Genomic DNA, 26,836 nt, shown 5'->3' with positions numbered 1-26,836 from the left:
AAAAGCATTGGACAAAATTCAACATCCGTTTATACTTAATACTCTCAACAAAGCAGATATAAAGGGAATATACCTCAACCTAATAAAGGCCACATATGACAAGCCCACAGCTAACATCATACTCAATGGTGAAAAGCTGAAAGCTTTACTTCTAAGAGTAGGAACAAGACAAGGATGGCCACTCTTACCTCTTTTATTCAATATAGTATTAGAACTCCTAGCCAGAGCAATTTAGCCAAAAAAAGAAAAAGGTATTCAAATTGGAAAGGAAGAAGTAAAACTGTCACTATCTGCAGGTGACATAAAGAAAACGCTGAAGTCTCTACCAAAAACTGTTAGAACTAATAAGTGAATTGAGTAAAGTTGCAGGACACAAAATCAATATTCAAAAATTTGTTGTGTTTCTATACACAAATAAACTATCAGAAAAAGAAACTAAGAAAACAATCCCAATTTCAATTGCAACAAAGAATAAAAAAACCTAGGGATAAATTTAATCAAGGAGGGAAAGACCTGTATGCTTTAAGACATTAATTAAAGAAAATGAAGATGACACAAATAAATGGAAAGATATTCTGTGCTCATGGATCACAAGAATTAATATCATTAAAATGTCCATATTACCCAAAGCAATCTACAGATTCAATGCAATCCCTATCAAAATTCCAATGGCATGTTTCACAGAAATTGAACAAAAAATTCCTAAAATTCCTAAAATTTGTATGGAATCACAAAAGACCCCAAATAGCCAAACCAATCTTGACAAAGGACAACAAAGATGGAGGTAACACACTCCCTGATTTCAAACTATATTACAAAGCTATAGTAATCAAAACAGTATGGTATTGGCCTAAAAACAGATGTATAGATAAACGGAACAGAATAGTAAGCCCAGAAATAAACCCACTAATATATGGTCAATTAATATACAACAAAGGAACCAAAACTATACAATGAGAAATGGACAGTCTTTTCAATAAATGGTATTGGGAAAACTAAACAGCCACATGCAAAGGAACGAAACTGGACCCTTTACTTTACACTATACACAAAAATTAACTCAAAATGGATTAAATGCCTGAATGTACGACCTGAAACCATAAAACTCCTGGAAGAAAATATAGGCAGTAAGCTCCATAACACTGGTCTTGGCAATGATTTTTTGGATTTGACACCAAGAGCAAAAGCAACAAAAAGTAAAAATAAATCAGTGGAACTACATCAAACTAAAAATCTTCTGTATAGTAAAGGAAAACATCAACAAAATGAAAAGGCAGCCTACTGAATAGGAGAAAATATTTGCAAATCATATATCTGATTAGGGGCTAATATCCAAAATATATAAAGAACTCATACAATTCAATAGCAAAAAACCCCAAACAACCTGATTTAAAAATGGGCAGAGGATTTGCATAGACATTTTTCCAAAGAAGACATACAGATGGCCAATATATACAAGAAAGGATGCTCAATATCACTAATCATCAGGGAAATGCAAATCAAAACCACAATGAGCTATCACATGTTAGGAAGGTTGTCATCAAAAAAACAAGAAATAACAAGTGTTGACGAGGATGTGGAGTAAAGGGAACATGTGCACTGTTGGTGGAAATGTAAATTTGTGCAACCATTAAGGAAAACAGTATGAAGGTTCCTCAAAATCAAAAACAGAACTACCACATGATCCAACAATTTCACTTCTGGGCATTTCTAAAGAAAATAAAAATACTAATTCAAAAACATATATGCACCCACATGTTGATTGCAGGACATCTACAATAGCCAAGACATGAAAACAATCTAAGCGTCCACTGATGGATGAACAGATAAAGCAAATGTGGTGTGTGTGTGTATATATATATATATATACACACACACACACACAATGGAATATTATTCAGGCATAAAAAAAAGGAAATCTTGCCACTTGCAACACATGGATGGACCTTGAGGGCATTATGATAAATCAGACAGAGAAAGACAAATACCATATGACCTCACTTATATGTGGAATCTTAAAAACAAAACAAAACACCCCACAAACTTACAGATGCAGAAAACAGATTGATGGTTGCCACAGGTGGGGCTAAGGGGTAGGTGAAGTGGGTGAAGGGGGTCAAAAGTTACACATTTCCAGTTATAAAATAAGTCCCAGGGATGTAATGTATACAGCATGGTGACTATAGTTAATATTACTGTATTGCATATTTGAAAGTCACTAAGAGAGTAAATCTTAAAAGTTCTCATCACAAGAGAAAGAAAATTTTGTAACTATGTATGGTGACAGATGTTAACTAGACTTACTGAAGTGAACATTTCCCAATATATACAAATGTCAAATCATTATGTTGTACACCTGAAACTAATATAATATATATGTCAACTTTAAAAAAATGCTAAAAATAAAAAAAATAAATTTAAGAAGCTTGAAATCATATAGACTATATTCTCTGACAACAAAGTAAATTAAGAAATCTATTAATAAGATATCCAGAAAAATCTCAAATATCTTAGAAATTAAATAACATACTTTATAATAATTCACAAGTCAAAGATAAGTAAGTTAAAAATAGTTTAAACTTAATGACAATTTAAAAAGTAAAAATTGCTGCAGTGCAACTAAAGTAGTGCTCCAAGGAAAACATAAATTCTTTATTTTAATTGAAGTATAGTTGATTTACAGTATTGTGTTACTTTCAGGTGATTATATATATATATAATATTGTGTATAATATAAAAATATAAGTATATAAATATACAAAATATATATTTTTTCATATTATTTTTCATTATAGGTTATTATAAGATACTTAATATAGTTCCTTGTGCTGTAGAATAAATCTTTGTTGCTTATCTATTTTATGTATAGTATTTTGTATCTGTTAATCCAATACTCCTAATTTATCCCTCCTCCCCTTCCTTTCCCCTTTGGTAACCACCAGTTTGTTTTCCATGTCTGTGAGTCTGTTTATGTTTTGTACATAGATTCATTTGTATTATTTTTTAGACTACATATATAAGTGATACATATAATACCTGTCTTTCTCTGTCTGACTTACTTCACTTACTATGATATTATCTAGGTCCATTCATGTTGCTGCAAATGGAAATATTTCATGCTTTTTTATGGCTAATATTCCATTGTGTATATATACCATATCTTCTTAAGGCAACTGACTGTTGATGGGCACTTGGGTTATTTGCATGTCTTGGCTATTGTAAACAGTGCTATGAACATTGGGGTGCACATGTATCTTTTTGAATTAGAGTTTTCATCTTTTCCAGATACATAGCCAGGAGTGGGACTGCTGGGTCATATGATAACTTTATTTTTAGTTTTTTAAGGAACCTCAATACTATTTTCCACAGTGCCTGTACCAATTTATATTCCCACCAACAGTGTAAGAGAGTTCCCTTTTCTCCACACCCTCTACAGTGCTTATTATTTGTAGACTTTTTGATGATGGCCATTCTGACCGGTGTGAGGTGATATCTCATTGTGGTTTTGATTTACATTTCTCTAATAATTAGCAATGTTGAGCATCTTTTCATGTGCCTGTTGGCCATCTGTTATGTCTTCTTTGGAGAAATGTCTGTTTAGGTCTTCTGCCCATTTTTTTGATTGGGTTGTTTGTTTGTTTGATATTGAGTTGTATGAGCTGTTTGTATACTTTGGAAATTAAGCCCTTGTCTGTAGCATCACTTGCAAATATCTTCTCCCAGTCCGTAGGATGTCTTTTTGCTTTGTTTATGGTTTCCTTTGCTGTTTTTATGGTGTCATGTCTTATATATAGGTCTTTGAACCATTTTTGTAAATGCTGTGAAGGAGTATTCTAATTTCACTGACTTACATGTAACTGTCCAGCTTTCCCAACACCACTTGTTGAAGAGACTGTCTTTTCTTCATTGTATATTCTTGTCTCCTTTGTCATGTATTAATTAACTGTAGGTGTGTGGGTTTATTTCTTGTCTCCTCTGTCATGTATTAATTAACCTTAGGTGTGTGGATTTAGTTTTGGCCTCTCTATTCTGTTCCATTGATCTATATGTCTGTTTTTGTGCCAATACCATGCTGCTTTGATTACTGTAGCTTTTTAGTATTGCCTGAAATCTCACAGGAGGGTATTCCTTCAGCTTTGTTCTTAAACATTCCGTTTTTTTAGGTTTGTAATTTTTTTTTTTAATTTAAGTACAGTTGATTTACAATGTTGTGCCAATCTCTGCTGTACAGCAAAGTGACTCAGTTATACACATATAGACATTTTTTTTATATTCTTTTCCATTATGGTTTATCACAGGATATTGAATATAGTTTCCTGTGCTATGCAGTAGGACCTTGTTGTTTATCCATCCTATATATAATAGTTTATATCTGCTAATCCCAAACTCCCAGTCCTTCCCTCCCCCATGCCCCTCCCCCTTGGCAACCACAAGTCTGTTCCTTATGTCTGTGAGTCTGTTTCTGTTTTGTAGATATGTTCATTTGTGCCACAGTTTAGAGTCTACGTATAAGTGATATCATATGGTATATGTCTTTCTCTTTCTGACTACCATCACTCGTTCTTATACATTCTTATCTAGAGAATATCTACAACATATGACCTAACAATCCACCTAAAAATGCTATAAAAAGGAGAGCAAACTAAACCCAAAATAGAAGAAAGGAATTCATAGAAAGGAAACATCACCAAAATAGAAAAAATATATAAAATCAAAATGCCAAAAGTTGGTTCTTTGAAAACAGAAACAAAACTGACAAATCTCAAGCTAGACTAACTGATAAAGAAAAAGAACACAAATGATCAATATCAAAGATAAGAAAGGGGTTATCACCACAGTCCTATAGACATTAAATAGAAAATAAGAGAATACTATGAACAACTTTAAGCCAACATTTGACAATTTGGATGAATTGGATATACTATAAGTTCTTGTGTGGACCTATTTTTTCATTTCCCTTTCGTGGAAAACTAGGAGTGAAACTGCTGGGAGGAAAGGAGAGATTGCTGCTGCACAATGTGGAAGAAGTGAAAGAATTTTCCAGTGATGGAAATGACTTGTGGCTTTTAAAAGAACTAATGGCTAATACTCAATTCCAAGCTGTTCTCTGGACTATGCTGCCAAATAAAGAAATTGAGGAAGGCTATTAGGAAGTAAACCTGAAAGATGAGAAGATGAAAAATAAGAAAATTAGAGAAACAATCAGAGTCAAGTAGGCTAATGTTACTAATATATTACTAATATAACAGTTTTAGGAAGAGAACACAAAGAAAATAGAGATGGGAAACATTATCAAAGAAATATTCACAAATTTCCACATCAGAAGAACCTAAGTCTTGAGATCAAAGAAGTTCACCAATTGATCAGGAGAAAACTTTGAGTTAAAAAAAAAAAAGACTACAAAAAGAGACACAACAATAGGAAATTTCAGAAAACCTAAGGTAAACACACAATCCAAAATACTTCCAGAGCAACAATGGCAAAACAAAACAAAATAAAAAACAGAAACAAAAGACAAAGCCATTTACTAAGGGCCTTGGAGAACTGGGGATCAGAATGGCACTGGACTTCATAGAATTAAGAGCCAATTAACATAGACTGCTAGAAAATAAAGCAAAATGCCTTAAAATTTTAGAATGAAAATAATTTTCAACCTGGAAATTTTAAAAATCAAATTCTATATTTAATCAACACAAGGGAAACCCAGCTTGTTCTTGTGAGTTCCCAAAGCACAGGCTCCTGAGGTTGAAGATTCACTCACTGTGTTTCACTCAGCAGGTTTTGACAGCACTACCAAGCAGAGCTCTACTAATTCTTATTTTCATCCTCTTCCTCTTCCTCCATAGCTTTATTGAGGTATAATTTACATAGTATAATATTCACTCATTTTGAGTGTACAGTTAAATGATTTTTAGTATATTTACAGAGTTGCACAACCACTGCCCCAATATATTTTTGTTTTTTGGTTCTAGGCAGTGAAGGAAATCTCTGCCAAATCATTAGCTGACCATGAAGATATCACAAAAGAGACCTGAATGGCCACAAATGCGAAATATAGAACTTTTACATCAACTATCATCAGATACCTCACTCTCATTTGTTGTCACTCTCCATTCCCAATCCAATCTAGGCAATCATTACTCTGTTTCTATAGATTTGCCTTTTCGAGACATTTTATATCAGTGGAATCATATGATATCAGATCTTTTGTGTCTGGCTTCTTCACTTAGCATAATGTTTTTAAGGTTCATCCTCAACTCAGCATTTTCTATCCAACCAAACTACCAATCAAGTGTGTAAGTAAATACACAGATTAAAAGAATTCACCAACCCAATGCCCTTTACAATGAAGCTCCTGAAGAATGCACTTGAGCAAAATGAAGAAAAAAGAAAGCAAAGGAATTAAGAAGAGAGTGATGTCAGCGAAAATTGCCAAGTAGGGAACTCTAAAAGTCCTTCCCTCCACAAAAGCAACAAATAAAGTGTCAAAAACTTCCAGAATCAACTTTTTCCTAAATTCTGGAATTTAATCAAAACCTTGCAAAAAACAGGGGAATGCTTAGTGAAGAAAAAATCAGCTAAATTTGGTAGAGTTTTGTGGCATTTTAACTTGCCTGGGAACATCTCCGCCAACCCAGTTTGGCTGTGGCCTTGAAAATAACAGGCCTCATTCCTGATTTAGGTTCCCACTACTAGAGAGAGCAATACAGACCAGTCTCAAAGAATAGTGGTGGCATTTTTTTTGACCTCTCTGGTGGCTCCCTGAAGAATCATCTCAAAGGACTTGCCTATATTTCACCTAAGAACTCTCCCAGGTCTGAGGCTACTATCTGAATCTATTTGTCAAAACTTTTAGATGGAAATGTATTAGCCACTTCCACCTAGGACAAGGGATAACAACTGGAGCAAACAATAGGCAAAACAAAAAGCTCAGGAGGAAAGGCTAGGGAAAGAGATGTGTTGGGGAATAAAGGCATGAAAGACTCTCAGATGTTCCAAGGAATTTAGAAGGCTACATGCATGCTAAAGGCTAGGCTCATGCTCACAGAAAGGCTTGAGGAGTTCCGAAGCTCTCACCCCTTGCTGACCTTCAGGTTCCTCACAAGCAATAAGTGAAGGCAAAGGCAGAGCTGTAAACTTCTAGACTGAGTACTGAAGGCACACCCCAACACTGCAAAGACTGGGAAAGGGCTTTTTTTGGTTCTAGGTATTAAAGGAAATCTGTGCCAAATCATTAGCTGACCATGAAGATATCAAAAAGACTTGAATGGCCACACATGACAAATAAAGACTTTATACTATTAGTTCAGAAAACTCATTAAACAAGAAAAACAACAATTACAACAAACAAGAACAACAGACCCTGGGAAGGGGGGAAAATCTGATTTCTACAGTTAGCACATTATAATACTCAAAATATCCGGTTTCAACAACAACAAAAAATACAGGTCATGGAAATAATAAAGTATGGCCCACACACAGGAAAAAAGAAATTAATAGAAATCTTCCCTGAGGAAGCAGAGATATTGGACTTACTAGAGAAAGACTTCAAATAAACTAATTTAAATATGCCCAAAGAGCTAAAGGAAACCATGAGAAAAGTGTCTTGCCAAAATATCAATATCATTAAAATATCAATAAAGAAATGGAAATTATAAAAAGGAATCAAATAGAAATTCTGGAGAAGAAAATTACAATAACTGAAGTGAAGAATTCACTAGAAAGGTTCAACAGTAGATATGACCAGGCAGAAGAAAGAAGCAGCAAATTTAAAGATAAGTCAATGACATTATCCAATCTGATGAATGGAAAGAAAAAAGAATGAAGAAAAATGAACAGTGCCTAAGGTACCTGTGGGACTACACAAGAATACCAACAAATACATAATGGAAGACCCAGAAAGATAGGGGAGAGAGAAAGGGCAGAAAGAATGTTTGAAGAAATAATAGCAGAAAATTTCCCAAATTTGATGAAATACACACACTGACACATCCAAGAAGCTCAACAAATTACAAGCAAAATACACTCAAAGAGATTCACACTCAGATGCATTATAAGCAAACTGTTAAAAGACTAAGAGAAAATCTTGAAGAAAAGCAGCAATTTATCACTTACAAGGGATTCTCAATTGGAGAAAAGGCTGATTTCTCATCAGAAATCATGGAAGCCAGAAAGCAGTGGGATGAAAAAGTTACTAAAAGCAAAAAACACGTCAACCAAGAAATCTATATCTGGCAATACTACCTTCAAATGAAAAAGAAATTGAGACATTTGTAGATAAACAAAAACCGAGAGAGTTCATTGCTTGTAAACCTGCCTTACAAGAAATGCTAAAGGAAATCCTCAGGCTGAAATAAAAGGACAGTACACAGTAATTAGAATTCACACGAAGAAATAAAGAACACCAGTAAACATAACTACATAGGTAAATATAAATGTCAGTATCAATGAATTTTTGGATGTGAGTCCTCTTTTGTCCTGTATGATTTAAAAAACAAATACATAAAAATGCAAATCTAGGTTGATAGATTATGCAATGTATAAAGACAAAATATGTAGAAATATGTATAAAGACAATAACAACATAAAGGTGGGATATAGCTATATAAGAGTAAAGTTTTATATAATTTTGAAACTAAATTGATATTAATTCCAACTAGATTGTTGTAAATTCAGTTATTCCCCAGTGCAACCACTAGGAAAATAACTAAAATATATATGACAAGGGAAATAAAAAGGGAATAAAAATGATACACTAGGAAGAATTTATTAAACATAAAAGAAGGCATTAATGGAGGAACTGAAGAATAAAAAAAGATAAAAGACTTACAGAAGACAAATAGCAAAATGGGTAGAGCTGTTCTTCCTTATTAGTTATTACATTAAATGTCACAAACAATTAAAAAGCAGAGATTGGCAGAATGGATTAAAAATATGATCCAATTATATGTTGTCTAAAGATATTCACTTTAGATCCAATCACAAAATAAGCTGAAAGTAAAAGAATGAAAAAGATATTTGATGCAGACAATAACCAAAAGAAAGCTGGAGAGGGTATACTAACATTAAATGAAAACGAACTTTAAGACAAAAATTGTTAAAAGGGAAAAAAAAGGATATTATATAATGATAAAGGGGTGAATTCATTAAAAAGATAACAATTATAAACATATATGTACCTAACAACAGAAAGGAAAAACTGACAGAATTGAAAGAAGAAACACACAGTTTAACAATAACAATTGGAGCCTTCAAAACCCCACTTTCAATAATGTATGAAAAACTAGACAGAAGATCAAAAAGGAAAGAGAAGACATGAACAACACTATAAGCCAAATAGACCTAACAGACTATACAGAACACTTCAGTCAACGACAGCAGAATATACATTCTTTTTAAGTACACATAAAACATCCAGGACAAACTATATGTTAGACCACAGAAGTCTCAAAAAGTTTTAAAACACTGATATGCAAAGTATTCTCTCTGACCACAATGGAATGAAACTACAAATCAATAACAGAAGTAAAACTGGAAAATTTACAAATATGTGTAAATTAAAAACATATTCTTAAACAACCAATGGGTCAAAGAGAAAAATAACAGAAGAATGAGAAAACACGTTGAGACGTGAAAACAAGGAGACAACATACCAAAATCTATGGGATGCAGCAAAAGCAGCACTCAGAGTAAAACATACAGCTATAAATGCCTATACTAAAAAAATGGCTCAAATCAATATCTAACATTAAAAATTAAAGAACTAGTAAAAATAAGAGCAAACTAAATCAAAAGCTACAAGGATGAAGGAAATAAAGATTAGAGTGGAGATAAATGAAATAGAGATAAAATAGCAACAGAGAAAATCAACAAAACAAAAAGTTGGTTATTTGAAAAGTTTAAAATTGATGAAGACTAAGAAAAAAAGACTCAAATTACTAAAATCATAAATGACAATGATTTTGCATGCTGTAACTTTGCTGAATTCATTAGGTTTAAATTTTTTATGTGGATTCTTTAGGATTTCTACACATAAGACCATGTCATGTGTGACTGGAGAATACTTTGTCCTTTCCTATTTGAATGTCTTTTATTTCTTTTTCTTGACCAATTGCTCAAGTGAAAGCTTCCATAATGTTAAGTAAAAGTGGTGAGAGTGGGCATCCTTGACTTGTTCTTTACCTTAGAGGGGAAAGCTTTCAGTCTTTCACCAGTGAGTACAATGTTAGCTGTGGGTTTTCCATATATACCTTTTATCATGTTGAGGAAGTTCCCTTCTATTCCTTGCTTCTGAGATTTTACCAAGAAAGGGTATTGGGTTTTGCCAAATGCTTTTTCTGCATCAAATGAGATAGTGATGTATCTTCTTTGCCCCTGCCTTCTGTTAATGTGGTGTATTATGCTGATTAATTTTAAAATGTTGAACCATCTTTGTATTCTTGGGATTAATCCCACTTAGCCATAGTGCATAATCTTTTATTGTGCTGCTAAATATGGTTTTCAAGTATTTTACTGAGAATTTTTGCACCCATATTTTAAGAGATATTGGTCTGTAGTTTTCTTTTTGTGTGATATCTTTGTCTGGCTTTTATATCAGAGTAATATTGGTCTCATAGAGGAGTTGGGAAGTGTCCCTTCCTCTTCGATTTTTTGGAAGAACTTGGGAAGGACTAGTATTAATTCTTCTTTAAATGTTTGGTAGAATTCACCAGTAAGGCCAACAAATCTTAGACTCTTCTCTGTTGGGAGATTTTGTATTACAAATTCAATCTCCTGACGTTTTATAGGTTTACTCAGATATTCTATTTCTTCTTGAGTAAGTTTTGGTAATTTCTGTGTTTCTAGTAATTTTTCTATTGCATCTAAATTACCTAATTGGCATACAATTAATTATTCATAATTTTCTCTTATGATCCTTTATTTCTTTAAGCTCATAGAAATGTCCCCACACAAAATCAGTGGTATTTTATACACAATTAATAAATAACACAAAAAGGAAATTAAGAAAACCAGTTTTTTAGCATCAAAAATAATATGTAGGAATACATTTAACCAAAGAGGTATAAGGCTTGTACACTGAAAACTAAGAAACTGCTGGAAGAAATTAAAGAATACCTAAATAAATGGAAATATATCCCATGTTCACAGATTGGAAGATTCAATACTGTTAAGATGGCAATAATCCCCCAAAGTGACCTACAAATGCAATGCCATCCATATCGAAATTCCCACAGTCTTGTCTTTTTCTTTTTTTTTTGCAGAAATGGAAGCACAGATTCTAAAACTCACATGGAATTGCAAGGGATCTCAAATAACCAAACAACCTGGCAAAAGAACAAAGTTGGAAGACTCATACTTCCCAATTTCAAAACTTAATATAAAGCTATAGTAAACAAAACAGTGTGGTACTGAAATAAGGGTAGACTTACAGATCAAGGGAACAGAACTGAGAGCCCAGAAATAAACACATAAACCTATGGTCAAAGGTTTTCTACAAAGGTGCCAAGATTGTTCAATGAAGAAAAAAACTGTCTTTTTAAGAAATGGTGACGAGAAAACTGCATACCTAATGCAAAACTATAAAGTTGGTGTCTTACAGTTTTCAAGTACAGGTGTTTTTTGTTTTTTGTTTTTTTTTGCAGTACGCGGGCCTCTCACTGTTGTGGCCTCTCCCGTTGCGTAGCACAGGCTCCAGACGCACAGGCTCAGCAGCCATGGCTCACGGGCCTAGCCGCTCCATGGCATGTGGGATCTTCCCAGACCGGGGCACGAACCCGTGTCCCCTGCATCAGCAGGCGGACTCTCAACCACTGCGCCACCAGGGAAGCCCCCAAGTACAGGTCTTTTATCTCCTTAGGCAGGTTTATTCCTAGGTATTTATTCTTGCTGATGCAATTGTAAATGGGACTGTTTCCTCAATTTCTCTTTCTGAGCATTTGTTGTTAGTGTATAGAAATGCAACAGACTTCTGTATATTAATTTTGTATCCTGCAACTTTATCAAATTCATTGATGAGCTCTAGAAGTTTTCTGGTGGCATCTTTAGGGTTTTCTATGAATAGTATCAGGTCATCTTCAAACAGTGACAGTTTTACTTCTTCTTCTCCAATTTGGATTCCTTCTATTTCTTTTTCTTGTCTGACTGCTGTGGCTATGACTTACAATACTATGTTGAATAAAACTGGTGAGAGTAGGCATCCTTGTCTTTTGCCTATCTTAAAGGAAATGATTTCAGCTTTTCACCATTGAGTATGATGTTAGCTGTGGGCTTGTCATATACAGCCTTTATTATGTTGATGTATGATTCCTCTATGCCCACTTTCTACAGAGTTTTTATAATAAGTGGATGTTGAATTTTGTCAAAAGCGTTTTCTGTGTCTAATGAGATGATCATATAATTTTTATTCTGCAATTTGTTAATGTGGTGTGTCACAGTGATTGATTTGCAGATATTGAAAAATCCTTGCATCCTGGAATAAATCCCACTTGATCATGGTGTATGATTCTTTTGATGTATTGTTGGATTCAGTTTGCTAATATTTTGATGAAAGTAACTGAAGACGACACTAATATTTGGAAAGATATACCTTGTTCATGGACTGGAAGAATTAATATTATTCAAATGACCATTTTGCCCAAGGCAATCTACAGATTCAATGTAATCCCTATGAAAATATCAATGGCATTTTTCACAGAACTAGAACAAATAATTTTAAGATTTGTATGGAAACAGAAAAGACCCCAAATAGCCAAAACAATCTTGAGAAAGAGGAACAGAACTGGAGGTATCATCCTCCCTGACTTCACTATATACAAAGCTACAGTAATCAAAACAGTATGGATAAACAAAAAGGTCTTACTGTATAGTACAGGGAACTATATTCAATATCTTGTAATAAATCATAATGGAAAGAATATGAAAAAGAATATATATATGTGTGTATGTATAACTGAATCACTTTGCTGTACATCAGAAACTAACACAACATGGTAAATCAACTGTACTTCAATTAAAAAAAAATAACTGTAGGATACAAAACATACACATAGATCAATGAAATAGAATAGAGGGCCCAAGAAATGAACCCATGAATTTATGGTCACTTAATCTACCACAAAGTAGGCAACAATATACAATGGAGAAAAGAAAGTATCTTCAATAAGTGGTGCTGGGAAAACTGGATAGCTACATGTAAAAGAATGAAACTAGAACACTCTCTAACACCATATACAAAAATTAACTCAAGATGGTTTAAAGACCTAAATGTAACACTGGAAACCATAAGATTCCTAGAAGAAAACATGGGTGAAACACTCTTTGACATAAATTGTAGCAATATTTTTTTGAATCTGTCTCCTAAAGCAAAGGAAATAAAAGCAAAAATAAACAAATGGGCCCTATTAAACTTAAAAGCTTCTGCACAGCAAAGGAAACCACTGACAAAACAAAATGATAACCTACTTATGGGAGAAAATATTTGCAAATGATATGACCAATAAGGGATTAATATCTAAAATACATAAACAGCTCATACAACTCAACATCCAGAAAACAAACAACCCAATTAAAAAAATGGGAAGAACACCTGAATAGACATTTATCCAAAGAAGACATTTCTTGTACCAACTGGTACAAGAAAAGATGTTCAACATCGTTAATCATCAGAGAAATGCAAATTAAAATCATAACAAGATAGCACCTCACACTTGTCAGAATGTCTATCATGAAAAAGAACACAAATAACAAATGTTGGTGAAGATGTGAAGAAAAGGGAACCCTGGTTCACTTCTGTTGGGAATATAAATTAGTGCAGCCACTGTGGAAAACAGAATGGAGATTTTTAAAAAAACTAAAAATAGAACTACCATATGACTCAGCAATTCTATTCCTGGGTATTTATCTGAAAAAAATGAAAACATACATGCATCCCAATATTCACAGCAGCATTACTTACAATTGCCAAGATATGGAAGCAACCCAGTGTCCATCAACAAATGAATGGAATTAGAAAATGTGGCATACATATACTATGGAATATCACTCAGCCACAAAAAAGAATGGAAGTTTGCCATTTGTAACAACATGGATGGACTTGGAGGGTATTATGCTAAGTGAAATAAGTCAGAGAAAGACAAATACTGTATGATATCACTTATATGTGGAATCTAAAAAATAAAAGTAACTATTAAATATAACACAAAGAAATAGACTCACAAATATAGAGAACAAACCAGTGGTTACCAGAAGGGAGAGGGAAGGGGGAGGGGCAATATGGGGGGTAGGGAATTAAGAGGTACAAACTACCATGTATAAAATAAATAAGTTACAAGGATATATAGTATAACGCAGGGAACACAGCCAACATTTTATAATAACTATAAATGAAATATAACCTTTAAAATTGATTCAGTATTCTGCATACCTGAAACTTATATTATATTGTATGTCAACTATACCTCAATTTTAAAAAGTGAATGTTGGCTTATAACTCACACCATATACAAAAATTAATTCAAAATGGACCTAAATATAAGAGTTAAAACTGTAAAACTCATAGGGATAAATCTTTATGACCTGAGATTTGGCAATTTCTCAGAAATGACATCAAAGGCATGGGCAACAGAAGAAAAAACGATAAATTGGACTTCAACAAATTTTTTAAAATGTGTACATATAAGTATACTATTAAGAGAATGAAAAGACAAAGGAAAAAGTCCTTGACAATTATATATCTGATAAGAGTCTAGTGTCTATTATTACATATCTGATAAGGGTCTTATATACACATATCTAATACTTAATAAATATATGTATATATTTATTACACACACACATAGACACACACACACATACATAGGGAGAGAGAGAAGGGGAGGAAGGCAGAAGGGAAGTGGGAGAGAGAGGGAGAGAACAGATGAGGGTCTAGTATCTAGAACTCTTAAAACTCAACAACAAAAAGAAAACAACCTAATTAAAATATGGTCAAAGGACATGAATAGACCTTTCTCCAAGGAGAAATACAAATGGCCAATAACACATGAAAAGACACTCAAAATCATTAGTCATTAGAGAAATAAATATCAAAATCACAATGAGATACCACTTCACACCCACTAGATTGGTTATGATAAAAAAAAAAAAGATCCTAGCAAGGATGTCAAGGAATTGGAACCCTCACACATTGCTATTGGTAATGTAAAGGGGTATAGCCACTGTGGAAAAGTTTGGCAGTTCCTCAAAATGTTAAACACAGAACTACCATATGACCTGTCAAATCTACTCACAGGCATATATCCAAGAGAAATGAAAACAGGTGTTCAAACAGAAATCTGTACACAAATATTCATAGCAATATTATTCATAATAGCCAAAAAGTAAAAACAACTGAATGTCCATTAACTGAGAAATAAATAAAATGTGGCTTACCCATACAATGGAATATTATTCATCCATAAAAAGGAATGAAATACTGATACATGGATGAACTTTGAATACCTTATGGCAAATAAAAGAAGTCACAAACAAAAGGTAATATATTTTATAATTATATTAAATGAGATGTCCAGAATAAGTAAATCCATAAAGACAAAAAGCAGATTAGTGTTTGCTGGTGGCTGGGGAGAGGACTGAATGAGGGAGTACTGCTTAATGGGTATGAGGTTTCTTTGGGGGTAATAAAAATGTTCTGGAATTAGATAGTGGTGATGGTTGCATGATATTGTACATTTATAATGGTTTAAATGATGAGTTTTACTTCAATCAAAAAGAAGAAAAAAGAAACCTGAGAATTGCAAGGGGAATATCCCCAGATAACAGTAGAAGTCCATTCCAGGAAAACAGCTTCACAGCAGTACTGAAGAGTAATTAATCCATACTGGAACAGGATAATGGAAGATTCTAAAAGGAAAGTCTCCTTCAGGGGAAAAACTGCCAACTGATATATATATATGACCATAAGGAAAATATATATATAAGTGTGGCAGAGTTGTTGGAGCAACTGATGCGCAAAGTTAACAACAGTTGCATAGAAAAACAAGGCAAACGTTAACTCCAGGAAAAAAGACGGATTGTATGAAACGGAGATATGCACCTCTCAGCCAAGCAACTGTATTTATATAGTCATATAATATAAAGAGTGATGATGCTATAAATGAAATTTAAGTAACTATGTGATGGGGAGGGGTTAGACAGAAGGGTTGAAGAAGTGAGGGGACTGATGTGAAAGACATAAATTCTCATTTTCCAAAAGACGCTTTCAAAATATAATATAAAAAATGAGAAATATGGAAACAATTTAAATATTTTCTTTAGAATATGGAGTTAAATACTGGAAGAAAATGCTAATAAGAGTACTTTTTATAACTTGTAACTTTTAAATTACATACATAGATTGGTTGACAAAAATTTGGAAACTAAATTAATAAATAATCTTTACTTTATTAAAAAGTAGCTGGTGTGGGAAAGACTATTTGTTCTTCCCAAGAGCAATTCTTCCTTTCTGCTTCAGCAATAGAATTAGCTGGCTGGAAAGCTAAAGATTATATTTTCCAGTCTGCTTTGTACAGCATGACTAAGTTCTGGCCAATGAGAAATTAAATAGAAGTTATATATGCAACTTCTGGGTCATACTTTTTAGAACTTTCTTCCTCCTTCCTTCCTGATGGCTAGAGAGGGGACATGTGGCTGGAGTAGAAGCATTCATCTTGTGCAATAAGATAGAAGCCATGTATTGAGGATGGTAAAGCCATAGGACAGCATAATACAGGGGCTGGTAGCAACTTCACAAACCAGAATGAGTACACCAGCTCAAAATTTTACATGATACAGAAGATACAGAAATAAACTTCTATCTTGTTTCAGTCACTGTTATTGTGGTCTCCCCTTTAGAGCAGTCAAACCTATAACCAAATATAGACAGAAATCAACCAAAAGAATATAATAAAATTTCTTATGTACCTAAGGTTTGCAGCTAAGCAAATATTAACTTTACATGAATGCTAAAACTCTTATGAAAGTTGAGAATTATGGTAAAAATTTACCTTTTTTAACTGGAGACTGATGTTGTTCATTAAGACCTTGAGAAAAGGCTTGCATTCCATTCGTCTTACACTATTGAAAGAAGAAAATACATTTTTTATCTAAGGTTTTATAATTTTATCTAACACTGTTTTTTAATCCATTTTTAGTTTATTTTTGTGTATGGTGTTAGGGAGTGTTCCAATTTCACTCTTTTACATGTTGCTGTCCAGTTTTCCCAGCACCACTTATTGAAGAGACTGTCTTTTCTCCATTGTATAGTCTTGCCTCCTTTGTCATAGATTAGGTGACCATAGGTGTGTGGATTTATCTCTGGACTTTCTATCCTGTTCCATTGATCTATATTTCTGTTTTTGTGCCAGTAGCATACTGTTTTGATTCCTGTAGCTTTGTAGCATAGTCTGAAGTCAGGACGCCTGATTCCTCCACCTCCATTTTTCTTGCTCAAGATTGGATATTTGGGGTCTTTTGTGTTTCCATATAAATTGTGTGTGTTAATTAATTTGATTGTGGTAATCATATCACAATATGTATGTATATTACATCATCAGGTTGCATAACTTTTTAAAAAAATCATGTTGTTCAACCTAAATATATTAAATTTGTATTTGTCAATCATATCTCAATAAAGCTGAAAAAAAGTAAATTTACTTTGTCATGCCTGCACATATTAACAACTGAAAATGTAGATTATTTCAAATCTTTCATAGCATGTAAGAAAGTACACCTACTAAAATTTTATAAGGTGATTATCTATGTCTTATCTCATTTAACTGTCATAATCTTACAAGGAAGTAAAGAAAGTGTTATGATCACCATGTTACAGGCAAGGGAAATCAAGACAAAAAGTGTTTAGTAACAAATCCAAAAGTGCATAGATAAGAGGTAGTCAAGCTAGCTTTTGAAACTCAGGGCTACTGCATATAGTTATGAAGAATGTGGATCTAAAGGGGTATCATTCACAGCACAGATGTGGCAGATATCCTAGCAGGTGGCAGCAAGGTATCTTATTCTAACAAAATCTGTATTTTTATATAATTTTTTGTTCTTCTTCTAATTCTTGTAAAGGCACCAAATGGATAGCAGTGGCCCTATTAAACCCACTCATTTAACAAACACAGAGTGCCTACTACATGACTGGCACTGTGCTTTGTATTGGGAATACAAAGATGAACATAGGGCTTCCCTGGTGGGGCAGTGGTTGAGAGTCCACCTGCTGATGCAGGGGACATGGGTTCATGCCCCGGTCTGGGAAGATCCCATGTGCCGCAGAGCGGCTAGGCCTGTGAGCCATGGCTGCTGAGCCTACATCCACCCCCAAAAAAAAAAAAAAAAAAAAAAAAAAAAAAAAAAAAAAGATGAACATGACATTCCAGTATATGTTTCTGGAGGGATCACAAACTAAAAGGTAGACAGAAAAATAAAACACTAAATGACAATGAAACTTGAGAAGATCTATAATAACGATATGCAGAAGGTGCAATGGAAGGAAGGGGTATCAAATTTGACTTAGAAATTTCAGGAAACACTTTACATAGGAAGTGATGCTTAAACAACACTTATAGGATTAATAGGAATTAGGCTGGCTGACCGGTGAAAAATGAATGTTTATGGAAGAAAAGCAGCCTTTGAGCTGCAAAACATGGGATAATATGGCTAGTTTAGGAAATGAAAAATGTTGACCAGGCTTGAATAAAGCAAAATAAACACCATTTTTTTTTTCAAGTCAAGGTTCTTTACAATTTGTGGTGAAATACCCAATCTGCACACCTAGATATTCTATTTAGCCTTTTCATTTTTATAGCAAAAATGTTCCCAGACCCTGTCACTTATCTTAAACAAATGTACACCACTGAGATAAGGAAGGAGAACAGGACGAGAGAAATTCATATCAACATCCATTCCTAGGATGAAAATTTAAAGAGTAAGATTTATAAACACTCTCAAAAGGCAAAATGTAAACAGGAAAAATACTGTAACTCATAAAGAACTAATTTCTGTAGTATAAAGGATCTCCTAGGAAACAATGGGGGAAAAAGCCTATAAAAAAGAATGGTGCATTTAGTATTGTCCCAGAGGTCTCTGAGACTGGCACATATATGCAATGGAATATTACTCAGCCATAAAAAAGGAACGAAATTGGGTCATTTGTAGAGACATGGACAGACCTAGAGACTGCTATACAGAGTGAAGTAAGTCAGAAAGAGAAAATCTAGAAAAATGGTACAGATGAACCTGTTTCTAAGGCAGAAACAGAGACACAGTTGTAGAGAACAAATGTATGGACACCAAGGGGGAAGGAGGAAGTGGGATGAATTGGGAGATTGGGATTGACATATATATATATATATATATATATATATACTAATACATATAAAATAGATAACTAATGAGAACCTGATGTATAGCACAGGGAACTCCACTTCACTTGCTATAAAGCAGAAACTAACACAACATTGCAAAACAACTATATCCCAATAAAACTTTTTTTTAATTAAAAAATATAAATAAATAAATAAAAAGAATGGGTGAAGGCCATGAATTGGTAATACAGATGAAGGGAAATTCATATTATTTTTAAACAGATCAAAGATGGCCACACATTCTTGACATTCTTTTATCTCCTCCCCTTGAATCTGAGCAAGCTCTGTGATTGCTCAGACCAATCTAATGACAGGCCCCTGCTGGTTTCCAGGCCTTAGTCTTGAAACCCAGATGTGGTGCTGTAAAGAGCCCAAGCCATTTGGTGAGGTCATTTGTAGGTGCCCCTTCCAGTCTACAGGGGCAGCTAAACTCTAAACCAACAGCCAGCATTAACTACCTGCCATGTGAGTGAGCCATCTGGCCATCCAGTCCAGTCAAGACTTTAAAGCACTCCAGACCTAGATGTTATCTGATTGCAACCACATCTTTGAGAAATGGTCACGTAAGACCAGTCAGCCCACAGACACATGAAAGATAATAAGTTGTTGTTAAGCCAAAGTTTTCAAGTGCTTATTTATGAGGTAATAATTTAAAAAAACAGATTAAAAGAAGTTGTTCAGGCAGAAGAAAGATAATACCAGTAATAAACCTGGATTTACACAAAGAAATTAAGAGTGCTGGAAATGGAATAAATGAAGGTAAAATAAAATTCATTCTTTTATTTTAAAAAATTATTTTAAAATATAATATACAAAAGCAAAAATAGTAGCAATGTGCTGTGTATTTATAGCACAAACTAAAGTAAAATTATGACAATAGAGCAAGAATGGGAGGGAATACACTACAAAAAGGCTATGAGATCTAAGAAGTGAGTTTAGCAAGGTCAATATACAAAAATCAATAGTATTTCTATATCCTAGTATCCAAGATGTGGAATTTGAAATTTACAAAAAACACCACTTAACAATAGTATCAAAAAAATACAAAATGCTTATAAATTTGACAAAAGATGCTCAAGACCCCTATGCTGAAAAAAACAAAGCACAGAGAGAAATGTCATGTTTATGGATCAAAAACTCAAAATTAAGATGTCAATTCTTTTCAAATTAATTTTTAAACTCAATCAAAATTCCAATAGGCTTTTTTGTAGAAACTGACAGCCTCATTTAAAACTTATATGGAAATGCAGAGGACCCAGAATAACAAATTTGAAAAAGAATAAAGTTAATGAACTTTCATTACTTGATTTCAAGACTTATCAGAAAGCTACAGCAGTCTGTAAAGTGTGATGGTGACCAAGAGATAGACATATAGGGAATCTAGTATATAGCATGATAACTATAGTTGACAATACTATATTGTATATTGAAAGCTGCTAAGAGGGTATATCTTAATGTTCTCACTATAACAAAACAACAACAACAAAATAGTGATTATGTGAAATGAAGGATATGTTAACTGAACCCATTGTGGTAAACATTTTACAACATACACACGTATCAAATCATCACATTCTATACCTTAAACTTACACATTATATGTCAATTATATCTCAATAAAGCTGGAAAAAAACAGACATATAAATCAGTAGAACATAATAGAGTTTAGAAATAAATTCACACATATAGGATATAGTGATTTGCTTTTGTATATTATCTTTTAAAATAATTTTTTTAAAATAAAAGAATAAAAAGACAACTCAAATATTAGAAACATGCAAAGGATCTGAACAGACACCAAAAAGAAAAAAGAAAACTACAGATGGTAAATAAACTCATGATAAAATGCTCAATCTCATTAATTATTAGGAAAATGCAAATATAAAATACGATGAGATACAACTACTCACACACTAAAATGGCTAAAAATGAAGACTGACTATACCAAGTGTTGACAAGGATGTGAAGCAACTGGTACCTCACACACTACTAGTGGGAATGTAAGAAAGTACAACCACTTTGGAAAACATTTTGGCAGTTTCTAAACCAACTTAACATATGATCCGTCAATTCCACTCCTGGGTATTGTGTGCATGTCCGCACAAAGACGTGAACACAATTATGCACAGCAAAATTATTCATAATATCCCAAAACTAGATACAATCCAATGTCCATCAACTGAGGAATAAATAAATTGTCCTATATTCACACAGCAGAATACTATTCCAAATTAAAAACAAACCAACTACTGCTATCTACAAGGACATGGAAGAATCTCAAAAACATTATGCTGAGCAAAAAAAAATCTAACACCAGGGCTTCCCTGGTGGTGTAGTGGTTGAGAGTCTGCCTGCCGATGCAGGGGACATGGGTTTGTGCCCCGGTCCGGGAAGATCCCACATGCCGCAGAGCGGCTGAGCCTGTGAGTCACGGCCGCTGAGCCTGCGCGTCCAGACCCTGTGCTCCGCAACAGCAGAGGCCACAACAGTGAGAGGCCCGCGCACCGCAAAAAAAAAAATCTAACACCAAAGAATATAGACTGTGTGATTTCATTTATATGAAATTTTAGAGCAGCCAAAACTAATGTATAGTTAAAGAAAGCAGATCAGTGGATGCCTGGAGGAGGGAGCACTAGGATTAGTGGAAGTGGGGATGGTGAATGACTATAAAGGAATAAAAGAGTATTTTGGGGGAAGATGAAACTACAGCTCTATAGCTTCATTGTGGGGTTAGTTACATGAGGTATATATTTATCAAAACTCTTTGAACAAATGGGTTCATTTTTCTGTATGTAAATTATACCTTAAAGTTGGTTTAAAAAAATACAGAGAGTTAGTAAAAAGTGTCCTTCATTATAAATTATGTGATATATCTCTGACATAGATTCTGTTCGCTTTTGCATTATAACTGAAGCAGCAGACAAAATTTTAAACTTAGAAGTGTATCTAATTAATTGATTTTTCTCTATAAAATTTACAATATTAACATACTCCTTTTTACTTATAAAGTTTCTAAAAGAAGGTCAAGGGTTCCAAAGAGTGGTATGAATATTATTATTGTATTAATTAGGGAAATGCTAACTACTGGAACAGATAAAACAAAACATTACAATGGCTTAAAAAATTAATATAAAGCAAGTGTAATTAAGATATCATGGTACTGACACAGAGATACACAAATAGATCAATGGAAAAGAATTAAGAGTCCAGAAACAGGCCCTATTTATCTGAAAACTTATAAAGATGGCATAAATGTGAATGGAAAGAATAAATCATTCAATGAATTGTGCTTTACAACTGGTCTTCTATATGAAAAAAATAGATTTCTATCTATATCATACAAAAATTAACTTCAGGTAGACTATACACTTAAATATTAAAGCAAAACTTTAAATCTTTTTGAAGAATATATAGGAAAAATATCCTTTGATCTTAGGGATGAGAAAACTTCATAAACAATGATACAAAGCATGAAATCATAAAAAAATTTAAAATATGGCTACGTTAAAATTTTATAGTTTGAAAAAAAAAACACACACAAAAAATAAACAATTCTCTCATAGACCAAGAGAAATGGGCAAATGATATGAACTGATAATTCACAAAAGAGAAAAACCAAATGGCCAAATTAAACATAAGATGCTGCATTCAAAGTAATAAAGAATTAAAAATTAAAACCGATAAGATACATTTCTCACCCATTAAACATGAAAAAAGAGTGAAAGTCACGGGCTTCCCTGGTGGCGCAGTGGTTGAGAGTCTGCCTGCCGATGCAGGGGACATGGGTTCGTGCCCCGGTCCGGGAAGATCCCACATGCCGCGGAGCGGCTGGGCCCGTGAGCCACGGCCGGTGAGCCTGCACGTCCAGAGCCTGTGCCCCGCAACGGGAGAGGCCACAACAGTGAGAGGCCCGCGTACCGCAAAAAAAAAAAAAAAGAGTGAAAGTCTGACAATAACAAGGTAAGGATGCAGAAAAATCAGAGTACTTCATGCATTGCTTGTACAAATCACTTTGGAGAGAAATTTGACAGTATATAGCAATTCTACTACAGGTTTATACTACTGAGAACCTCTCAAACATGTATTAAACATAACATATAGATGGGTGTTTATTGTAGCATTTATTATAAAATATTTCTATTTCTATTATAAAACAGAAACAAGTGTCATGCCCATGACAGAAAATGGAACAAGAAATGTGACAGCTTAATATATATATATAAAGAGATTATTCTGTATCAGCACATATTGAACTGCTTTACTCATTTTAACAGTTGCCTAGTATTCCATTTATAAATATATTTATGCTAGTCTATGCATAATGTATTTGTGGAAGTTTCTAGATAAGAAAGGGGTACAATGGTTACTTCTGATCAGAGGAAATAGGTGACTGGGGGATAGAGACTGGAGGGAAACTTCACTAAATGTCATTTTGTATATTTTAAATTTTTAAATTTGCGACTATTTTATTTAGTCACTAAATTAGAAAATTTTAAATATAAACCTAAATGTGAAAAAACATAGCAGAATATGTGTAGGTAAAATATTATTTATATAAAATTGTAGAACAGTTAAAACAATTCTATTTGTTATAGCAAAAGTACTAATACATTCACGAAAACAATAATAAATTGAGGACAGTTATCTTGGGGAAGTATAGGAAGGAAATGGGATGGTGCAGGGATATATAGGTTTTTAAAATTTTACCTGTAAGGTTTTTTGCTTTAACATTTTCTAAAGCAAATAAAACAAAATATTTAGATTTGAAAACGGTGAGCAATGGGTATTAATAAGTGTTTATTCTCTTTAATATATGCCTGAAATAGATCATAACTTTTAAAAAGTATATAAAGCACTTAGTATAGTACCTGGCACACAACAGCCATCTAACAAATGTTACTTTCCAGTCGTAATGCTTTATTTTATTATAACTTCTAAGACTTACTCTGCTAACTCCAGTTTGTAAGTACTGGGTGTTGCATGGATATTCGTTTTGGAAGTTGAAAGGGAATACTGTTCCTGTTAGGAGAGAAAAAAAAAACGTTTTAAATATCTATTACTTCAATAAATGGTATACCACCACCTAAAAACCTTAAGTACCTAGGATATTCTAGGCACTGTTTTGAAATGTTTTCTGATAGTTCATTTACTCAACACAATGAAATGTCAGCCACCATGTTAGGAGATGGGTTTATAAGCATGAAAAAAGCTCAGAGATAAAAGAGTTCATAGCTTATTTTTAAAAAAACAAGCTCATAAATAATGACTATAATAAAAATAAGTTATGTGACAGGTACAGAGAAGATACCAGGGGAGAGTAGAGTGGGCTTTGGGGGTATCAACTAAGGCTTCACGAAAAGAAATAATTCAATCTGGGTCTTGAAGAAAAAGTAGATTTCTTTGAGGATGTGAGTTGTCCAGAGAGTATAGAAGTATGCTGAGAAAGGCTAAAATTAATTTCTGATTTACTTAACTATTCTGCTTAATAAACCCCTACTCCTGTCCAGATCTTAAGAGGATATAATTAAATGAGAGATCAGGGCTACCAGCCCACTCCTACCTACCCCTGAAATAGCCTTCAAGGGAAAGGATCAGTGGAAAACTGAACCTGTACAAATGAGGGAGGGATGAGTACTGTAAAAAGGCTAGTCACAGAAAGAAGCGGCTGCCAATGGTTTTATTTCCTTCGCTTTAGGAAAAAATCTGAGACTTCGCCCTACACAACTGCTTCTTCAGTGCACCAGAAGGATACAGCTTCAGCATTGCTAAACTATGGTCCAGAAGATCCCTTAATTTCATTTTGTCTGTCCTAAGTCACAGCCATCTTCAAAGGAAACATTACCAAAGTAGAGACAATCTTCTTTGTAGGAACCAAAGATAGGAGAAAAAATGGAGGACTGAGGAGCTGTGTCATTTCTATATTTTCTGATTCATCTTTGTACCCAGTAAAAGGGCTATATTTTCCCTTTTCTAAGTAGCCAGTTATTCAGTTGAACACATGGACTAAACAGAATTTAAATAACTTTTATATTTTATGTATATATGTATAGACAAATATACATAAAATATAAATATATATACTAGTAATGAAAATAATAACAAAAAATTTAGAAATTAAATACCAAGTATTTCAAGAATTTGTCCAAAAGTTTAGTTTTATGGGCAAGGAAAATATTTTAGAAAATTTAGATTTCCTGAAAAATTAGATTTTATGTTCCAGCTCAAGCACAGCCTTAATCTGTAAGTGTTGCTTGGTACTAATTTTTTTCAATTAGGTATATTTTTTAAAGTCTAATGCTCTCTCCAGATGACTGCTCTGCAGTGATCATAATCACAGGACACAATTTGTATTGAGAGTATCATTCTGAGCAGAAGCCAGTTGTTAACCATGAAAATGAGACATGAAAAAAAAAAAAAAGATACACAAGTTGCTCTCAGGCAAAAAAAATACATGAGTTCTTCCCACCTTTGCTGGTCTGGTAGACCATTAAGAAATTTCTTAATGTAAGTCAAAACCACAATGATGTATCATCTCACACAGGTCAGAATGGCCATCATCAAAAAGTCTACAAATAGGGCTTCCTTGGTGGCGCAGTGGTTGAGAGTCCTCCCGCCGATGCAGGGGACATGGGTGCGTGCCCTGGTCCGGGAGGATCCCATATGCTGCGGAGCGGCTGGGCCCATGAGCCATGGCCGCTGAGTCTACGCGTCCAGAGCCTGTGCTCCACAATGTGAGAGGCCACAGCAGTGAGAGGCCCGCATACCACACACAAAAAAATAAATAAATAAAAAGCCTACAAATAATAATTGCTGGAGAGGGTGTGGAGAAAAGGGAACCCTCCTACACTGTTGGTGGGAATGTAAATGGGTGCAGCCATTATGGAAAACAGTATGGAGGTTCCTTAAAAACTAAAAATAGAGTGATCTAGCAATCCCACTCCCGGGTATATATCCAGAAAAGACAAAATTTCTAATTCAAAAAGATACATGCACCCCAATGTTCATAGCAGCACTATTTACAATAGCCAAGATATGGAAACAACCCAAGTTCCCATCAACAGAAGATGTGATATATACACAATGGAATATTAGCCATAAAAAAGCATGAAATAGTGCCATTTGCAGCAACATGAATGGACCTAGAAAATATTATACTTAGTGAAGTAAATCAGACAAAGACAAATATTATATGATACCATTTACATGTGGAATCTAAAAAATAATACAAATGAATCTATTATAAAACAGACTCACAGACATAGAAAGTAAACTTATGATTACCAAATGGGAAAGGGAGGAGCAGAGGGATAAATTAGGAGTACGGGATTAACAAATACAAACTACTATACACAAAATAGATAAGCAACAAAGATTTGCTGTATAGCACAATTAACTATATTCAATCTTATAATAACCTATACTGGAAATAATCTGAA

The 26,836-nt window shown here is 33.8% G+C and overlaps 1 protein-coding gene across 1 annotated transcript in view; it reads right to left on the bottom strand.

The window, feature by feature from the left end:
* Nucleotides 1-26,836, bottom strand: part of CUNH8orf88 (chromosome unknown C8orf88 homolog) — a 43,001-nt gene that overhangs the window by 7,655 nt on the left and 8,510 nt on the right. The window contains exons 3-4 of the mRNA XM_024760417.1: nucleotides 24,346-24,419; nucleotides 17,040-17,109 (exon numbers count right to left, since the gene is read on the bottom strand). Of these exons, the coding sequence (XP_024616185.1) occupies nucleotides 17,040-17,109; nucleotides 24,346-24,419 (144 nt within the window). The remainder of the gene's footprint in view (nucleotides 1-17,039; nucleotides 17,110-24,345; nucleotides 24,420-26,836) is intronic.

This window comes from Neophocaena asiaeorientalis, unplaced genomic scaffold (genome assembly GCF_003031525.2).
Source record: "Neophocaena asiaeorientalis asiaeorientalis breed wild unplaced genomic scaffold, Neophocaena_asiaeorientalis_V1.1 scaffold320, whole genome shotgun sequence".
NCBI classification, from domain to species: domain Eukaryota; kingdom Metazoa; phylum Chordata; class Mammalia; order Artiodactyla; family Phocoenidae; genus Neophocaena; species Neophocaena asiaeorientalis.
The sequence above is the reverse complement of the archived record's forward strand: the minus strand, read 5'-3'. Positions and strand labels throughout refer to the sequence as shown.